The 13,192-nt window shown below is 61.4% G+C and overlaps 1 protein-coding gene across 8 annotated transcripts; it reads left to right on the forward strand.

Moving 5' to 3' along the window:
• Window positions 1-1,612: 1,612 nt before the first annotated feature.
• On the forward strand, window positions 1,613-12,617 carry SUN2 (Sad1 and UNC84 domain containing 2; the record flags this gene model as incomplete). Of its 8 annotated transcripts, none has more annotated exons than XM_084254737.1 (17): window positions 1,613-1,734; window positions 2,323-2,520; window positions 2,795-2,976; window positions 3,458-3,553; window positions 3,848-3,941; window positions 4,807-4,877; window positions 6,372-6,499; window positions 7,115-7,366; window positions 8,027-8,104; window positions 8,521-8,564; window positions 9,076-9,241; window positions 9,517-9,738; window positions 10,010-10,094; window positions 10,405-10,520; window positions 10,651-10,818; window positions 11,057-11,149; window positions 12,504-12,617. In XM_084254737.1, the coding sequence occupies 17 exons, from the start codon at window positions 1,613-1,615 to the stop codon at window positions 12,615-12,617; spliced, it is 2,229 nt and encodes a 742-aa protein (XP_084110863.1). The 8 variants fall into 8 exon arrangements, with proteins under 8 accessions (XP_084110863.1, XP_084110864.1, XP_084110865.1 ...); XM_084254738.1 differs by having other exon boundaries at window positions 2,323-2,516; window positions 2,839-2,976; XM_084254739.1 differs by having other exon boundaries at window positions 2,323-2,516; window positions 2,839-2,976; window positions 10,013-10,094.
• Between the last annotated feature and the right edge of the window lie 575 nt (window positions 12,618-13,192).

A 13,192-nucleotide genomic window follows, 5' to 3' on the forward strand; every position in this document is an offset into this window, starting at 1 on the left:
GTGCAGGAAAGACTGGGAGGCACCTCCAGGAGGACGGAGGCGGCTGCTGGCTGCTGACAGCTCCCGGCCCACCCCACCTCCGTCTGGATATTTAAGGCTCCGCCTGCCAGCAGCAGCCAGTGAGCGGCTGTCTAAACACATTGCTTTGTTTCTGCCCCAGGCGCAGGCTTCGGCGCAGCAGGGCAGGGGTTAGGGGGCGGAGCCTGTGTGGGCATCTGGTGCTCTCAGGTGGGGAGGGCAGAGGGAGTGGAATTGCCTAATAAGGAGTGAAATATAGAAAAGGACCCCAGCCAGCTTCCTGCGTTGGCTACTACCACTGGGTCGCTTTACAACACCGCTAACTCCCGGAAGGATGCCGGGTGGCATCTTGCCTGGGAAAGGCCAAGAAGACCAAGACATGAAGCTGCTTGTTTTTCAGAGGAGGGCTTTCTAGAATGCTCCAGCTGGACTAACCAGACCTTCTGGTTTGCATAGTCTGAGCTGGATGTGTTAGCGTCTATGCCCACCACACACCCCAGGGAACCAGTAATTTAAGTGTCAATCAGGAATAGTCGAAGTGAGAACAAGACGTGTGATAGGACTTGGTGATTCGGCAAAGGCCCCATGTCCAGACTCCTCGCACGGGTAATTGGAGGCTTTGAGTTTGGGTTTCTAGAGCCAAAAAGCTCTTCAGCCTCCTCGTGCTGCAGAGAGCCACTGTGCAAGGTTTTTCCCTGTGACCTCCTCGGAGTCCTGCTCACCGGCCAGCTGTAGCCCCTGGCCTTCCTGCCCCACGTGGTGATGGCGTCAGGTGGAGGCTGCCTGTAACCCCAGACCCCTCACCTCCATTTGGGACTTCACTAGCAAGTATTTGTTGTGCGACAACTCTGTGCACACCTGCCCTCAGGTCCTTGCTGCTTTAACAGACTCTAGCTGGCAGCACTCAGTGCTGAACCCCTGGAGGTCTGCCCGGTGGACCCAGGCCCCGGCACCTGCCAGCTGGTGACGGTGTCCCAGGCTCCCCCAGGGCTTGATGGGAGCAGTGATCCATCCTTGTCCATGAGGGTCAGAAACAAGTGTGTCGGAAGCCTGGCACCTAACAAAGTGCTTTCCCCTCGGCTCCTGTGTCCGGGCAGCATGGGGCACACGAGCTTTGTGGAAAGGGCCTTTCGCAGAAGGGAAGCAGCTGGGGGAGGACAGACGGCAGTGGGAGAGGCTGCCCGGGGACGGGCGCTGCCGGCCGGGTCTGCAGGGCAGTTGTGTCTGGTGTCTGTTGTGACCTCTCGCACCACTGGCCCCATCACGCATCCCAGGCTGCAGAAGGCCCAGTTCTGGCTCTCACAGAGCCCCGCGTCAGCTAAGACAGCACTAGAAGACCCGTGGACGCTGCCATGAGGGAGGCTGGCGGGTCAGGGCACTGCAGTGGGGAGGTTGGTGCGGCGGTGCCCACAGGTGCCCGTCGCCTCATCTCAGGGCGTCCAGGGTAGCAGTTCCTCATTGGGAGGCGGAGCCACCTCATCTCCCTCCTGCCTCCCCCCTCCCGTGACGGAGCTGGGAGCAGACCCCATGATTCACGTGTCTTCCTTCCTCCCCCAGTCTCTCTTCAGGGGAAGAGTCTCCATCCCGCCTCGTCATGTCTCGACGAAGCCAGCGCCTCACCCGCTACTCCCAGGGCGACGATGACAGCGGCAGCAGCAGCGGGGGGAGCTCGGTGACCGGGAGCCAGGGCAGCGTGTTTAAGGACAGCCCTCTCAGGTAGGGGAGCTGACCGGCTGACGGCAGAGCAGATGGCTCCTCCAGCCAAGGGGGACGTTCACCCCGGGGGGCTCCAGGTCCCCCTGCTGCGAGCCAGGCTCTGCTGCCCTCGTGCTCAGAGAAGAGGAAGTGGGGACAGGCAGCCAGGCCGGAAGCCCTGAAACGGCAAGCTCGAGCCGGACAGGCACGCCCGTCTCACTGGCCTGCCCTGGCTGGGGGCTGCCCATGTCGAAGGCCTGAGGCCCGGATGATAGCTCCCGCCCCACCCTACCCCCAGGTTTTGGCCAGCTCCAGGAGGCCAGCTCGGGGTTGTCTGGGTTTCCAGTGGATTATAGAAATGACTAACCTCTTAAGAAACATGAGAGAAAACCCTTCACTTTGAAGTCAGAGCTGGATTTGCCACCAGGCTCCATCACCCAGTGAGGATCTGCCTGGCAGCCTGTGCAGTCAGACAATGAGAGCAGGGGATGTACCTGCTCCCCGCAGCCAGAGGCCGGGTTGTTGCCTAGCAACCAGGCCCGCTACCGAGGGCGGAGTGCTGCCTTCCTGCAGTCTCAGCTCACCTGCCTGTCCCGCCTCTCCCCGCAGGACCTTGAAGAGGAAATCCAGCAGCACCAAGCGCCTCTCCCCAGCGCCCCAGCTGGGTCCCTCCTCCTCCGATGGGCACACCTCCTATTACAGCGAGTCCATGGTCAGGGAGTCCTACGTCGGCAGCCCCCGGGCGGTGTCCCTGGCCCGGAGCGCCATGCTGGACAGCCAGCTGCACGGCGACCCCTACTGGAGTGAGTGCCCAGACCCGCGCCTGGGGCGTTGCGTCCTCTGGAGACTCAGGGCCATGGCGCGGCTCCCCATGGGAAACACTTGAAAACCAGGCTGGTGGGTGAACTCCCAGGTCCCGTTAGATGATGATGTGGCCCTGTCGCTCCAAGTCCAGGAGACGGAGGACTCGCCAGTCTCCCCTCCGTGGACTGGAGAGTGGGGGAAGGCTCCTGGCAGATTGCCCCCGTCCGTGGGAGATGCTCCTCAGAGGAGCACCCTCCTCCTCTGGAACACCGTCCAGAGGAACACCCTCCCCAGCGCACCTCTTTCCCCTTCCCTCCTCAGGTGAGGACCTCCGGGAGAGGAGGAGAAGAGGCACGGGCGGCACGGAGAGCAGCAAGCTCAACGGCCTCCCGGAGAGCAAGGTGTCTGAGGACTTCCTCGGGTCCTCCTCTGGCTACTCTTCCGAAGACGACTACATGGGTAGGCCCCCCACCCCCACCTCAGCTGCGGCAGGGTGCCGAGGGAGCCTGGGGGAGGCTCTCGCTGCAGCTGGAGAGGGCAGTTCTGCAGACAGGGCCCCCTGAACCCAGGCCTGGGGGGGCCCTCAGCATCCTGGGTGGGACTGCCCTGCCCCCACTCGCCCTTGAGCAGCCCAAGGTCAGCTCATTTCCAGCAGGCACTTTAACATGGGACTCACACACTGGAGGCGCTTAGTGGTTGTGTTAAATGAGTGAAGGGCCCCTCAGCCAGTCGTGAATAATGGTTTGCGGGATGCAGTGGATGTCAGGCCCCCAGCTTTTCACTCTGTCAGGAACCCCACGGTCCCCCAGGTGCAACCCTCGGGAATTCAGAGCTGATGACATTTGGTCCCAGTTCTCAGTCCAAAGGAGAAGACGGTAGAGAGTTTCCCCTCCCCAAGGCTCTTCAAAGTGAGGACAACGCTGGCTTCCTCTCCCTGCAGGATACTCCGAGCTGGGCCAGCGGAGTTCGGGCTCGCGCCTAAGGACAGCCGTCTCTGGGGCGGGCTCGTTTTTGTGGATGGTGGTCACTTCTCCAGGTGGGTGCCGGCTGTTCTGTGCATGGCAACTTCCATTCTCCACAGCAGTGACTGCGTCCCCGTCTTTGTGGGGGGGACACCAACCCCTATGGAGGGTGTAGCAGAGCCCCCTCGAGAACAGCCCCTGGGACCCAGGGGCCATGGGACACCCTGGCTTGGAAGGAGCAGCTGCAAAGTGGGCAGCAGGGCAAGGGAGCTGGGCAGGACAGGCCAGATGTGTGTTGGTGGGTGGTTGAAACACCCCCCCCAGCAGGCTGCTGACGGGATCACCAGATCTGGGGGTGTCTCTTTCAGGTCGGCTCTTCAGGCTCCTCTACTGGTGGATTGGCTCCACCTGGTACCGCCTAACAACAGCCGCCTCCCTCCTGGACGTCTTTGTCTTAACCAGGTGAGCAAGTGCTCTCAGACCACCGCGGAGGATAAACCCGGGCTGCAGGGCCGGTGGACAGGCCATTCCCTCAGCTCTCTCGCTGCTTTCCTTAGTGAGCAGGGGGGGACACCCCTGCGGGTGGCATAGGACTCGGAGCTGGGCTTTGCTCCCCAAGACTCTAGCCCTTCAGGGAACATTCTAGAATGCAGGTTCATGTTTCCTCTTGGACACTTGCTGCTAAAGGGCAGCCCAACCACTCTGAGCCCCAGACAGGCCCGGCCTTCCTCCTGTGGGAGCCTGGGAGCCGTAGGGTTAGGGTTACAAGTGGTGTTTCCCGGAAAGTCCCGCTTTCCTCAGGGCGCTGTGGCCACCTGGGACCCCAGTGTTTCCCCTTGTGCCGCTGCGGGTTTGCTTCTCAAGGCCCTGACCCAGCAGGGCCAGCCTCAGGGAACCACCCTCAACCCGCTGTGGAGGAGGGAGCCAGGAAGTCGGGGTCCCTCTGGCCATCATCCCTGGAGTGGCCTCCAGCTACCCGGGAGGGGGGAGGATCCATTCCTGTCACCAGGAAAGGGTGCCTCGTTTTTCTAAAAGAAAAGATTGTTTACGGAGTCCTGTGCTTTCTTTTTTCCCTATACTTGTTTTGAGGAAGGACCTCTCCATGAGAAAATGTTAGGTTTTTCAGAGACCTTCACTATTTTTAACAAATTTTAACACAGTAAAATTCGGTCGGAATAGACGTCAAAGCCTGCAGGTAAAGCCTGGAAGAGTCCAGTCTGGCCCTGGCAGGGTGACAGGCAAGGGCCTCTAGCACTCGGAGAATCTCAAGGGACCTGTGGGGCCTCTCGGAGGCCACCTGACTCCCCACCCACCTTTGCTGTTTCAGACGCTTTTCATCCCTGAAGACATTCCTGTGGTTCCTTCTGCTGCTGCTGCTGCTGACTGGCCTGACCTACGGTGAGCTCCCTGCCGGATGCTGCCACAGGGGGAGGGTATGCCCGCAGGTGAGGGGAGATGCCAGACTTGGGATCTTGTCCCCAGGTGGGGTAGCTGCGCTGTCTTGCAGCACCTGAGCGGCCTAGGGGCTCCCTGGGCTGAAACCTGCCTCCTGCAGGAGTATTGGGGTAACAAGCTGGGCCTCTGATGCCAGCATAATTAGCAGTCATTTCCTCTCCGTTCCAAATCAGGACTAGTCTGGGTGGGTGACTTCTTGTTAGTGTCAGGTGCAAGCCTTAACTGTCTTTAAGATCCAAGCAGGAAAATGGTGACGAGAAGCAGGTGGGAAGAAGCAGGTGCAGCTCCTTACAGGCACGTGCCTGTTTTTGGGCTCTCTCCGCCTCCCCGCCCCCTCCCACTGAGCTGCAGGCTGCTGAGAGCTGTGACCCTGATGTTCATGTCTGCATGTTCAGCTTTTCATCTGGCCGTTTCAGTTCCAGGGGGACGCCTCTAGTAGTCCTCAGTTTATTGTAGTTTTAAAGATGGTACCAATTTATAAATAAAGACCATGCTTTATTTTTTTTTTAGAGAATTGTTTTTATAGGTGTAGTGTCTGCTCAACTTGTATTCTTTTGTTCATACCAAGAGAAAACAAGTGTTGACTTCCCTTTGCTTTCCTGTAAGGAGATGTTCACATCCAGGGGGCTGGGCCTCCCCCTTGTGATGGCCCTTTAGGGTATTCGGGAATCATTCCCGTGGGTCAGCATCTTTTAACTTGATAAACGGTTACAATTTAACCTGAGCTTCACCATGGCCCCGTGGGGCAGGAGCCTATGTCACGGTGGCCTAGTGAGGCAGCGGGCAGAGGCAGCGAGGAAGGGGGAGTCTGGGGCTGAGGGCGAGCCTGGTGCTTCCTCTCGTACCTGCTCGAGTGGGCCACCACTGAGGGGCAAGCCTAGGTCTCACCCAGGAGGAGACCCCAGTATGGCTCTTTCAGGCACCCTCCCCATGCACACACGTGCACACACACACGCTCACACGCGAGCTCAGGAGTTAGGGCATCACAATCAGACGGCCGCAAGCAAGACCTGAGCATCTCATGTGGCTGCACAGCCTCTTTTGGGGGTGTGCTTGTTCTGTTTCCACCATGGCAGCTCATTAGAGCCACCTGGGGAGCTTTTACAACTCAGTAGGAGGGTCCCCCCAGACCAATGAAAGTGCTCTCTGGGGGGTGGGCCAGACTCTTCGGTCTTAAGTGCTCCCAGGTGATTCCCATGCACATTACAGCCAGGGCTGGGAAGCGCCATCTGGGTTCTGCCCTGTCATCGGGGACAGAAAATGGCTTATTAGAGCCATTTTCTCCAAGATGAGGATTCCTGGAGAGGGAGAGCCGGGTGAGAACGTGTAGACTCTGGGGTGGTCAGGTGAGAGCTGCTGCCTCAGAGAACTACGGACTGTCCACCCCCCAGCACTGCTGCTGATCAGGTAACCACCTCTCCCCCTCCCCACGTGCAGGTGCCTGGTATTTCTACCCCTTCGGGCTGCAGACCCTCCGCCCGGCCGTGCTGTCCTGGTGGGCCTCAAAGGGCAGCAGCGGGCCGCAGGGGGTGTGGGAGTCCAGAGACTCGTCCCCACATTTCCAGGTGCGTGTGTGCGGAGGTGCCCAGACTCCGATCTGCCCTCCCTCAGCCCTTCCCTACCAGGTGGAGAAACGCAGGCCTCGCTGGACACTGCTTCATTTCCCGAGTGCCCTTCCTCTGCTGTTTTGGGTATAGGTGTGGGCGGGCAACTGTTTGCCTGTGCTTAGATGTGACTCATAATTGCCCCGGAGTTGGGGCTGTCAAAAGTCAGGGCTGAACCCCTCCACCCGTGTCCCCCCACAGGCAGCAACCTTGGGGTGGGGGCGGGGCCCTGCTAGGCTGGACCCGGCCGGGCCCGTAGGGCTGCTGGTGCCCTCAGACTGTCCCTCTGTGGGAACCGTCTCGGGGAGGGTGCCGTGCCCCCTCTCACCCGCCCACGATCACGCCTGAGATCAGACCCCTCCAGTGCGGGTCTCACACCCTGTGCTTTGCTGCCTCTGAGCTCGCAGCTCCCCATCTGCCTGCACTCACTTCCAGCCTGCAGCGCCTCAGTGCCCAGTGCTTGTGCTGGGGTGTTTCTGGGGCCCCATCCCCACAGCCCCCGGCAGGAGGCACCGTTGTCCTGGGCCCTGGCCTGTGCTCTTCTCACCTGTGCTCTTCCTTCCCGGGCCCCGCCAGGCTGAGCAGCGCATTCTGTCCCGGGTGCACTCTCTGGAGCGGCGTCTGGAAGCTCTGGCCGCCGAGTTTTCCTCCAGTTGGCAGAAGGAGGCCATGCGGCTGGAGCGCCTGGAGCTGCGGCAAGGGGGTGCTGGTGAGGGGGGCCGCGGCCTGGGCCAGGAGGACACCCTGGCCCTCCTGGAGGGACTGGTGAGCCGCCGCGAGGCTGCCCTGAAGGAGGACCTCCGCAGGGACACCGCCGCTCGCATCCAGGTGGGAAGGGTGGCGTCAGGTGTGGGCGACTGTGCGGGACACAGGCTGCGGCGTGTGGGGCGGGGGGCCGAGCCCTGTAGGCTGTGTCCTGTGGGCTCGGGCAGCTCTGTCACTTGGCAGTTACCCTGGGTCTCAGTTTCCTCCTTTTTATTTATTTATACAAGCACTGGGTACAGTCACAAGTGCGGGAGGGTGAGAGGATTCACCAGAGCCAGAGGGGAGAGCAGAACAGGCAGACTGACGAAGTACACTGCTGAGGGGAGCCGCGGGCGGCAGGAGAGGTCTGCGCGCCATGCAGGACCCTCGCCTGGCGGCCAGGGATTGAACCAGCGTTGCAGAGGCTGCAGGCAGCTTCACAACCCAGTGTTCAACCGCTGCGCCACCGGGGAGGCCCAGTTTCCTCCTTTTTAAAATATGTCCTTGCCCCATTGTGAGAACCTGACTGTGGCATGCCTGGCATGGTGCCTGCCGCCGGGCGGACGCGCAGTAAGGGTGGAGGGCCTTCTTGCCTGTTTTGGAGAAGCACCGTAGCAGAAAACCAGGAGCTGACGCTTGGCAAGCACAGTCCTGGTTTGAAGTAGAATCCTACCATTGACTCGTCCTAAGTGTACTAGGAGCGCCTCCGGGTCAGAGCCTCAGTCTCCCCTTCTTGCCTGGCAGGAAGAACTGGCGGTCCTGAGAGCAGAATTCCAACAGGACTCAGAAGACCTCTTCAAGAAGATTGTCCAGTCCTCCCAGGTCAGTGGGCTTGGGGCTCCTTGGGGCTCTAGAGGGGCCCAGACCCAGTTCCAAGTCTATTCTTGGATGAGAGGCCCCGGGCCTCCTGAAGAGCCTGCTTAGGCACAGAGTGGGGAGAGGGGCTGCAGACTCCTGACTTGTGCTTGAACTGAACTGCTCGGGAGCTGGGATGCCCTTCAGGACGTGGGGAGCAAGCTTGAGACTGGGAGCCTGTTGTGCTGGGTACAGCGTGCTGTGTGAACACGAGTGTGCCCGACCCGGTGTCACGCTCTCCCCAGACCTTGGCCAGGAAGTCCATGAGTCTGCCAGACCCATTGGGAGACCTAGGGCGGGGACGTGGTTAAGCACAGACCCTGCCCTTAGAGACCAGTCACCTGAGCCTGGCATTTCTCAGGTGTCCCTTCTTCCTGCTACAGGAATCTGAGGCTCGGCTCCTGCAGCTGAAGTCCGAATGGCAAAGGTAATGGGCACTGCCATCTGGCCTGAGCTGCCCCTCCACCCCTGCCGATCCCCCGCCCCGGGCTGAGGAGCAGAGTTCTGATGGTGTTGCAGCTGAGGGGGATGGCTGAAACCTGGTCCAGGAGCACCTGCTTAGACTTGCACTTGAGGTGCAGTGGAGGCTGGGGCGTGGGTGCTGCGCGGGAGCTGGGACTCGTGGGCTCCTTATAGATGCACCAGTTCTTCTCTGCAGCATCTCAAAGCTGCCTCCCTGGGCCCAGGCCTGCTGTTTGTGGAGGGTGCAAGCACCCGCGGCAGCGTGAATTCTGAATCTGGCTTTGAGGGGGAGCAGGGGAGTTAGGGCCTCGGGATGGGTTCCCTGAGAGCCGCCCATCCTGGGCTTTGCATTCACATGTGGGGGGGGGGGGCACACACTCTTACATCAGAAGCCAACTTGGGGATACCTTTGTTTTCCCTGGCATGGCCTTAACCCGTCAACAGAGGTCACAGGCTTACTCCTCTCTCTGGTGCAGGATGACCCAGGAATTGTTCCGGGAGAACGCCATGACGGAGCTGGGGCGGCTGGAGACTCAGCTGGCAGGCCTGCGGCAGGAGCTGGCCGCCCTGACCCTGAAGCAAAGCTCAGTGGCGGACCAGGTGGATCTGATGCCACAGCAGATCCAGGCCATGCGGGACGACGTGAGTGGGAGCTGTCCAAGCCCCTGCTGGACACCCAATCCTTGGAGACGGCCTGACCGCGGGGTCGAGACGGGAGTCTATGGCCGCTGCAGGCCCTCAGTCCCATGACCCCCCTGCTTTGGCCATGGCTTTGTCAGGCGCTCTTTCTGTTCACCTGTCGATAACATGGAGGATTTGCCCCTCTCCTCCAGGGCCCCGCCCTGCAGCCTGCCCTCCCCCCACACGCCTGTCCCCCACCCCCAGGGCCTCAAGTGAGACGCTTTCTCCCTCCCCAGGTGGAGTCTCAGTTCCCTGCCTGGGTCAGCCAGTTCCTTCTCCGAGGTGGGGGAACCCGCTCTGGGCTCCTTCAGCGAGAGGAGATAGAAGCTCAGCTGCGGGAGCTGGAGAGCAAGATCCTTGCCCACGTGGCCGAGATGCAGGGCAAGTCGGCGAAGGAGGCCACAGCCAGCCTTGGGCTAACGCTGCAGAAGGAGGGTGTGATCGGGGTGACAGAGGAGGTGAGGCCCGTGTACCCGGGGAGCCCTGTGTACCCACACACGCACGCTCGTACACGTGTCCGCACACTCCCTGCTGTCCCTCCTGGCAGCCACAGGCCTGCACACTCACACTGCCAGCTCTCCAGCATGTGCTGCCACACACAGGACCTGGTGGGGGCGCTGCTGGCTCGGGGGATGTGTGGGTGGCCCCAGTGCCGTGGCCAGCGTGCAGCAGGCACAGGAGGGGTCAGTCCGGCCACTCCCAGCAACGGTCTCTGGGCTCACGTTCCAGCAGGTGCACCGCATTGTAAACCAGGCCCTGAAGCGCTACAGTGAGGACCGCATCGGGCTGGTGGACTACGCGCTGGAGTCAGGAGGTGTGTGCACCCCTCTCCTGGCTTTGCCTCCCCCCACATAGGTCGGGACCCCCACCCCCTGTCCCGGCATAAGTGACCCACCCTTGAACCCACAGCACTGCAAACAGCTCAGGGCAGCTGGTGAGAGGCTGCCATTCAGGCTGCTCCGTGGGTCTGGGTTGGGCCTGGGGCATCTGCCCTTGTCCCGAGACAGGCTCCAGCAGACCCTCTCGGGCTCCTTTGCCAGCAAGTGGAGCTGCGTGTCTGGGCTCCGTCCCTGCTGGTGTCCCGGTGCTCGGGCTGCCTCTCCAGCTGCCCCCTCCTCTCTCAGGCGCCAGTGTTGTCAGCACCCGATGTTCCGAGACGTACGAGACGAAGACAGCCCTCCTCAGCCTCTTCGGCATCCCACTGTGGTACCACTCCCAGTCACCCCGAGTCATCCTCCAGGTGGGCACCCTACACAGGCAGCAGGGGGCCCCCAGCACACTGGGCCACCTATGTACCTGGCTGACATCCCCTCCTTGGTCAGCCGGGGCTGGCTGGCTGCAAGCTGTGACCCCGCTCTCCTCCCCTCCAGCCAGACGTGCATCCAGGCAACTGCTGGGCCTTCCAGGGGCCCCAGGGCTTTGCCGTGGTTCGCCTGTCCGCCCGCATCCGCCCCACGGCGGCCACCTTAGAGCATGTGCCCAAGTCTTTGTCACCCAACAGCACCATCTCCAGTGCCCCCAAGGACTTTGCCATCTATGTGAGTACCCCCCAGGGCATGGGGCAGGAGGGGCCTCCGGGGAGGATTAAAGGGGCTCAGGCGTCAGTGGAAATGACCGCCCGGCCCCAAGGCGTTCCGTGGCCTGTCGGGCCAGCCGGCTGGTGCTCAGGTCCCTGCAGGGTGTCTGTCCTCCCCAGCCTGCTGCTCCAGCTATGTGGGTGGGAGGGACCAGGGGCATAGTAAGGGCAAGACCTCCTTCCAACTCTCCTCTCTTCAGGGGTTTGATGAAGACCTACAGCAGGAGGGGACACTTCTTGGCCAGTTCACCTACGACCAGGATGGGGAGCCCATCCAGACGTTTTACTTTCAGGTACGGGATCTGTGCTGCCAGTGAGGGGTGGCAATTTCCCTTTCCATCCACTCAGCAGATGTTTTCCAAGCTTGTACCTGCGGCAGGCACTGGGGGTTCAGAGCCAGAGGCCATAGCCCCTGCCCTCCCAATCCCTGCTCAGCAGCTGCAGCCATGGGCAGAACACAGGCCCCCGCAGACCAGGAGGCTGTGGGAAAGGGCACTGCCGAGGCGAGCTTCATGAGAGCGCGCCAGGCTCCCAGGGAAATAGTAGGAAGAGTGTTCTGGAAGCGAGGGAGGGATGGACCAGGGCCAGTGGATCGTGACCAGGCCTCAGGGCTTCCTCCCTCAGCTCGAGGGGCATCTCCTAGGCCCTTGTTGGATATGTAGACTCCCAGGCTCCACCGCAGGAGACCGTCGATCACTCAGGGCTGATGGTTGCTACATTCTGACCAACAGCCCAGGCGGGTCCCATGAGATGCTCGAGCCACGAGCGGGGAGCAGTAGGGTGAGGAGGGTAAGAAGCGAACAAGGGAGAGTTGCAGGAGTGGGGCCAGGAGAGGCAGGCCTGGCTACCAGCAGGGCGAGGGGTTTCAGCCCTCGTGACCGGGGCGGGCAATGCCTTGTTTTAGGCAGAGAAGCAACGATATGACATCTGCTGTAGTCAGTTCACTGTGCGTGTGTGTAAATGCTGACTCTGAATCCAAGCCTGGAGAGAGTGGGCGGTGCCCTGAATGTCAGACTGGGTGAGAGCAGGGAAGGTGCCGAGGGGCTGGTGAATCAGAGAACAGATTTGGCCAGAGTTGGCGACACTTGGGAGCACCCAGTGGGCCGTCAGGGCACGGGGAGCCCTGGGTGTGCTGGGGGCTGCTCAGGGAAGACGCAGGCTGGGCCTCAGGAGGGGTGGGGGCGAGGCGGGAGGCCAGGGTGCAAGGGTAGCAGAGCACTGTGCCTGTGGATCAGGGAGGTGAGATTTGCCCCAAAAGCTGGCCCAGAAATTGGGACCTTCTTTTTAAGCACAGAGGACAAACACCCAGTGGGAAGTTGAGAAAGAAAGTAAGAACTTCTGCTTCGTTCAGAGAACAGGGGTTCTTGGGACTTTATGGCACCTCCATGAAGGCGGCTCTGTTGGCAGTGGGGGGGGATGCTGGTGAACCTGTCGGTCAAGGTGGGTGGTGCTGGGGCTGGCCCACAAGGGGAAGTTTATGTGATCCACCCCACCTGGTCTCCGAAGCCCCTGGAAGCTGCTCAAGCTTCTGAAGACGGGGACGTCAAGCCCGGCTCTGCACTGAGGCCCAGGAGGAGCAGAAAGGGACTATCCTCTCGGCTCCTGGAAGGCATCTGCAGCAACCCAATCCCTCCCTTCTCTCTCTAGGACCCGAAAATGGCCACGTACCAGGTGGTGGAACTGAGGATCCTGACCAACTGGGGCCATCCAGAGTACACCTGCATCTACCGCTTCAGGGTGCACGGGGAGCCTGCCCACTAGCCTGCTCTGTGCCACCAGCCAGCGGGGGGCCAGCCTCGCAGCAAGTGCCGCCTTCTCTCGGAGGGGCAGAAGGGCGGGCAGCACGCTGGCCCGTCCCCTGCACGCCTGCTCAGCACACTGACTTCCAGGAGCTAGAGCGAGCCGCCCACCCGACCCCATGGACACCCCATGCAGGGTTTCCCGAGCCCCAGGGCCTGGCTGTCTTCCTTCTTGCACCAGGCACCGCCTTTACTTCCCCCTCCTGGGAGATGTAAATATGTAGCATATCGTGCGGGCTGAGGCCAGGTGACAGTTCCAGCAAAGGCAGAGGGTGCCAACTGCCCACACCCTGGCTCGCAGGGAGCTGCTGTGGGGAGGCTTGCGGGCCATGAGCTAGGGCACCGGGCAGGTGAGTGTCCCCAGCCCCCACAGGGAAGTGAGCCCTCCAGGAGGAGGGTGCATGTGGGGCAGGCCGGGGTAGGCCAGGCAGGGAAGTTCCCGTAGAGGGTAGGGGCTCTTCCAGAAGGCTGGTGCCCCCAACCTAGGTGAGCTTGGCCCTTGGGTTCCTGAGGGGCCTCCATACACTGTCCTTGTCC

The sequence above is a fragment of the Talpa europaea genome, assembly GCF_964194135.1.
Source record: "Talpa europaea genome assembly, chromosome: 15".
Classification (NCBI taxonomy): Eukaryota; Metazoa; Chordata; class Mammalia; order Eulipotyphla; family Talpidae; genus Talpa; species Talpa europaea.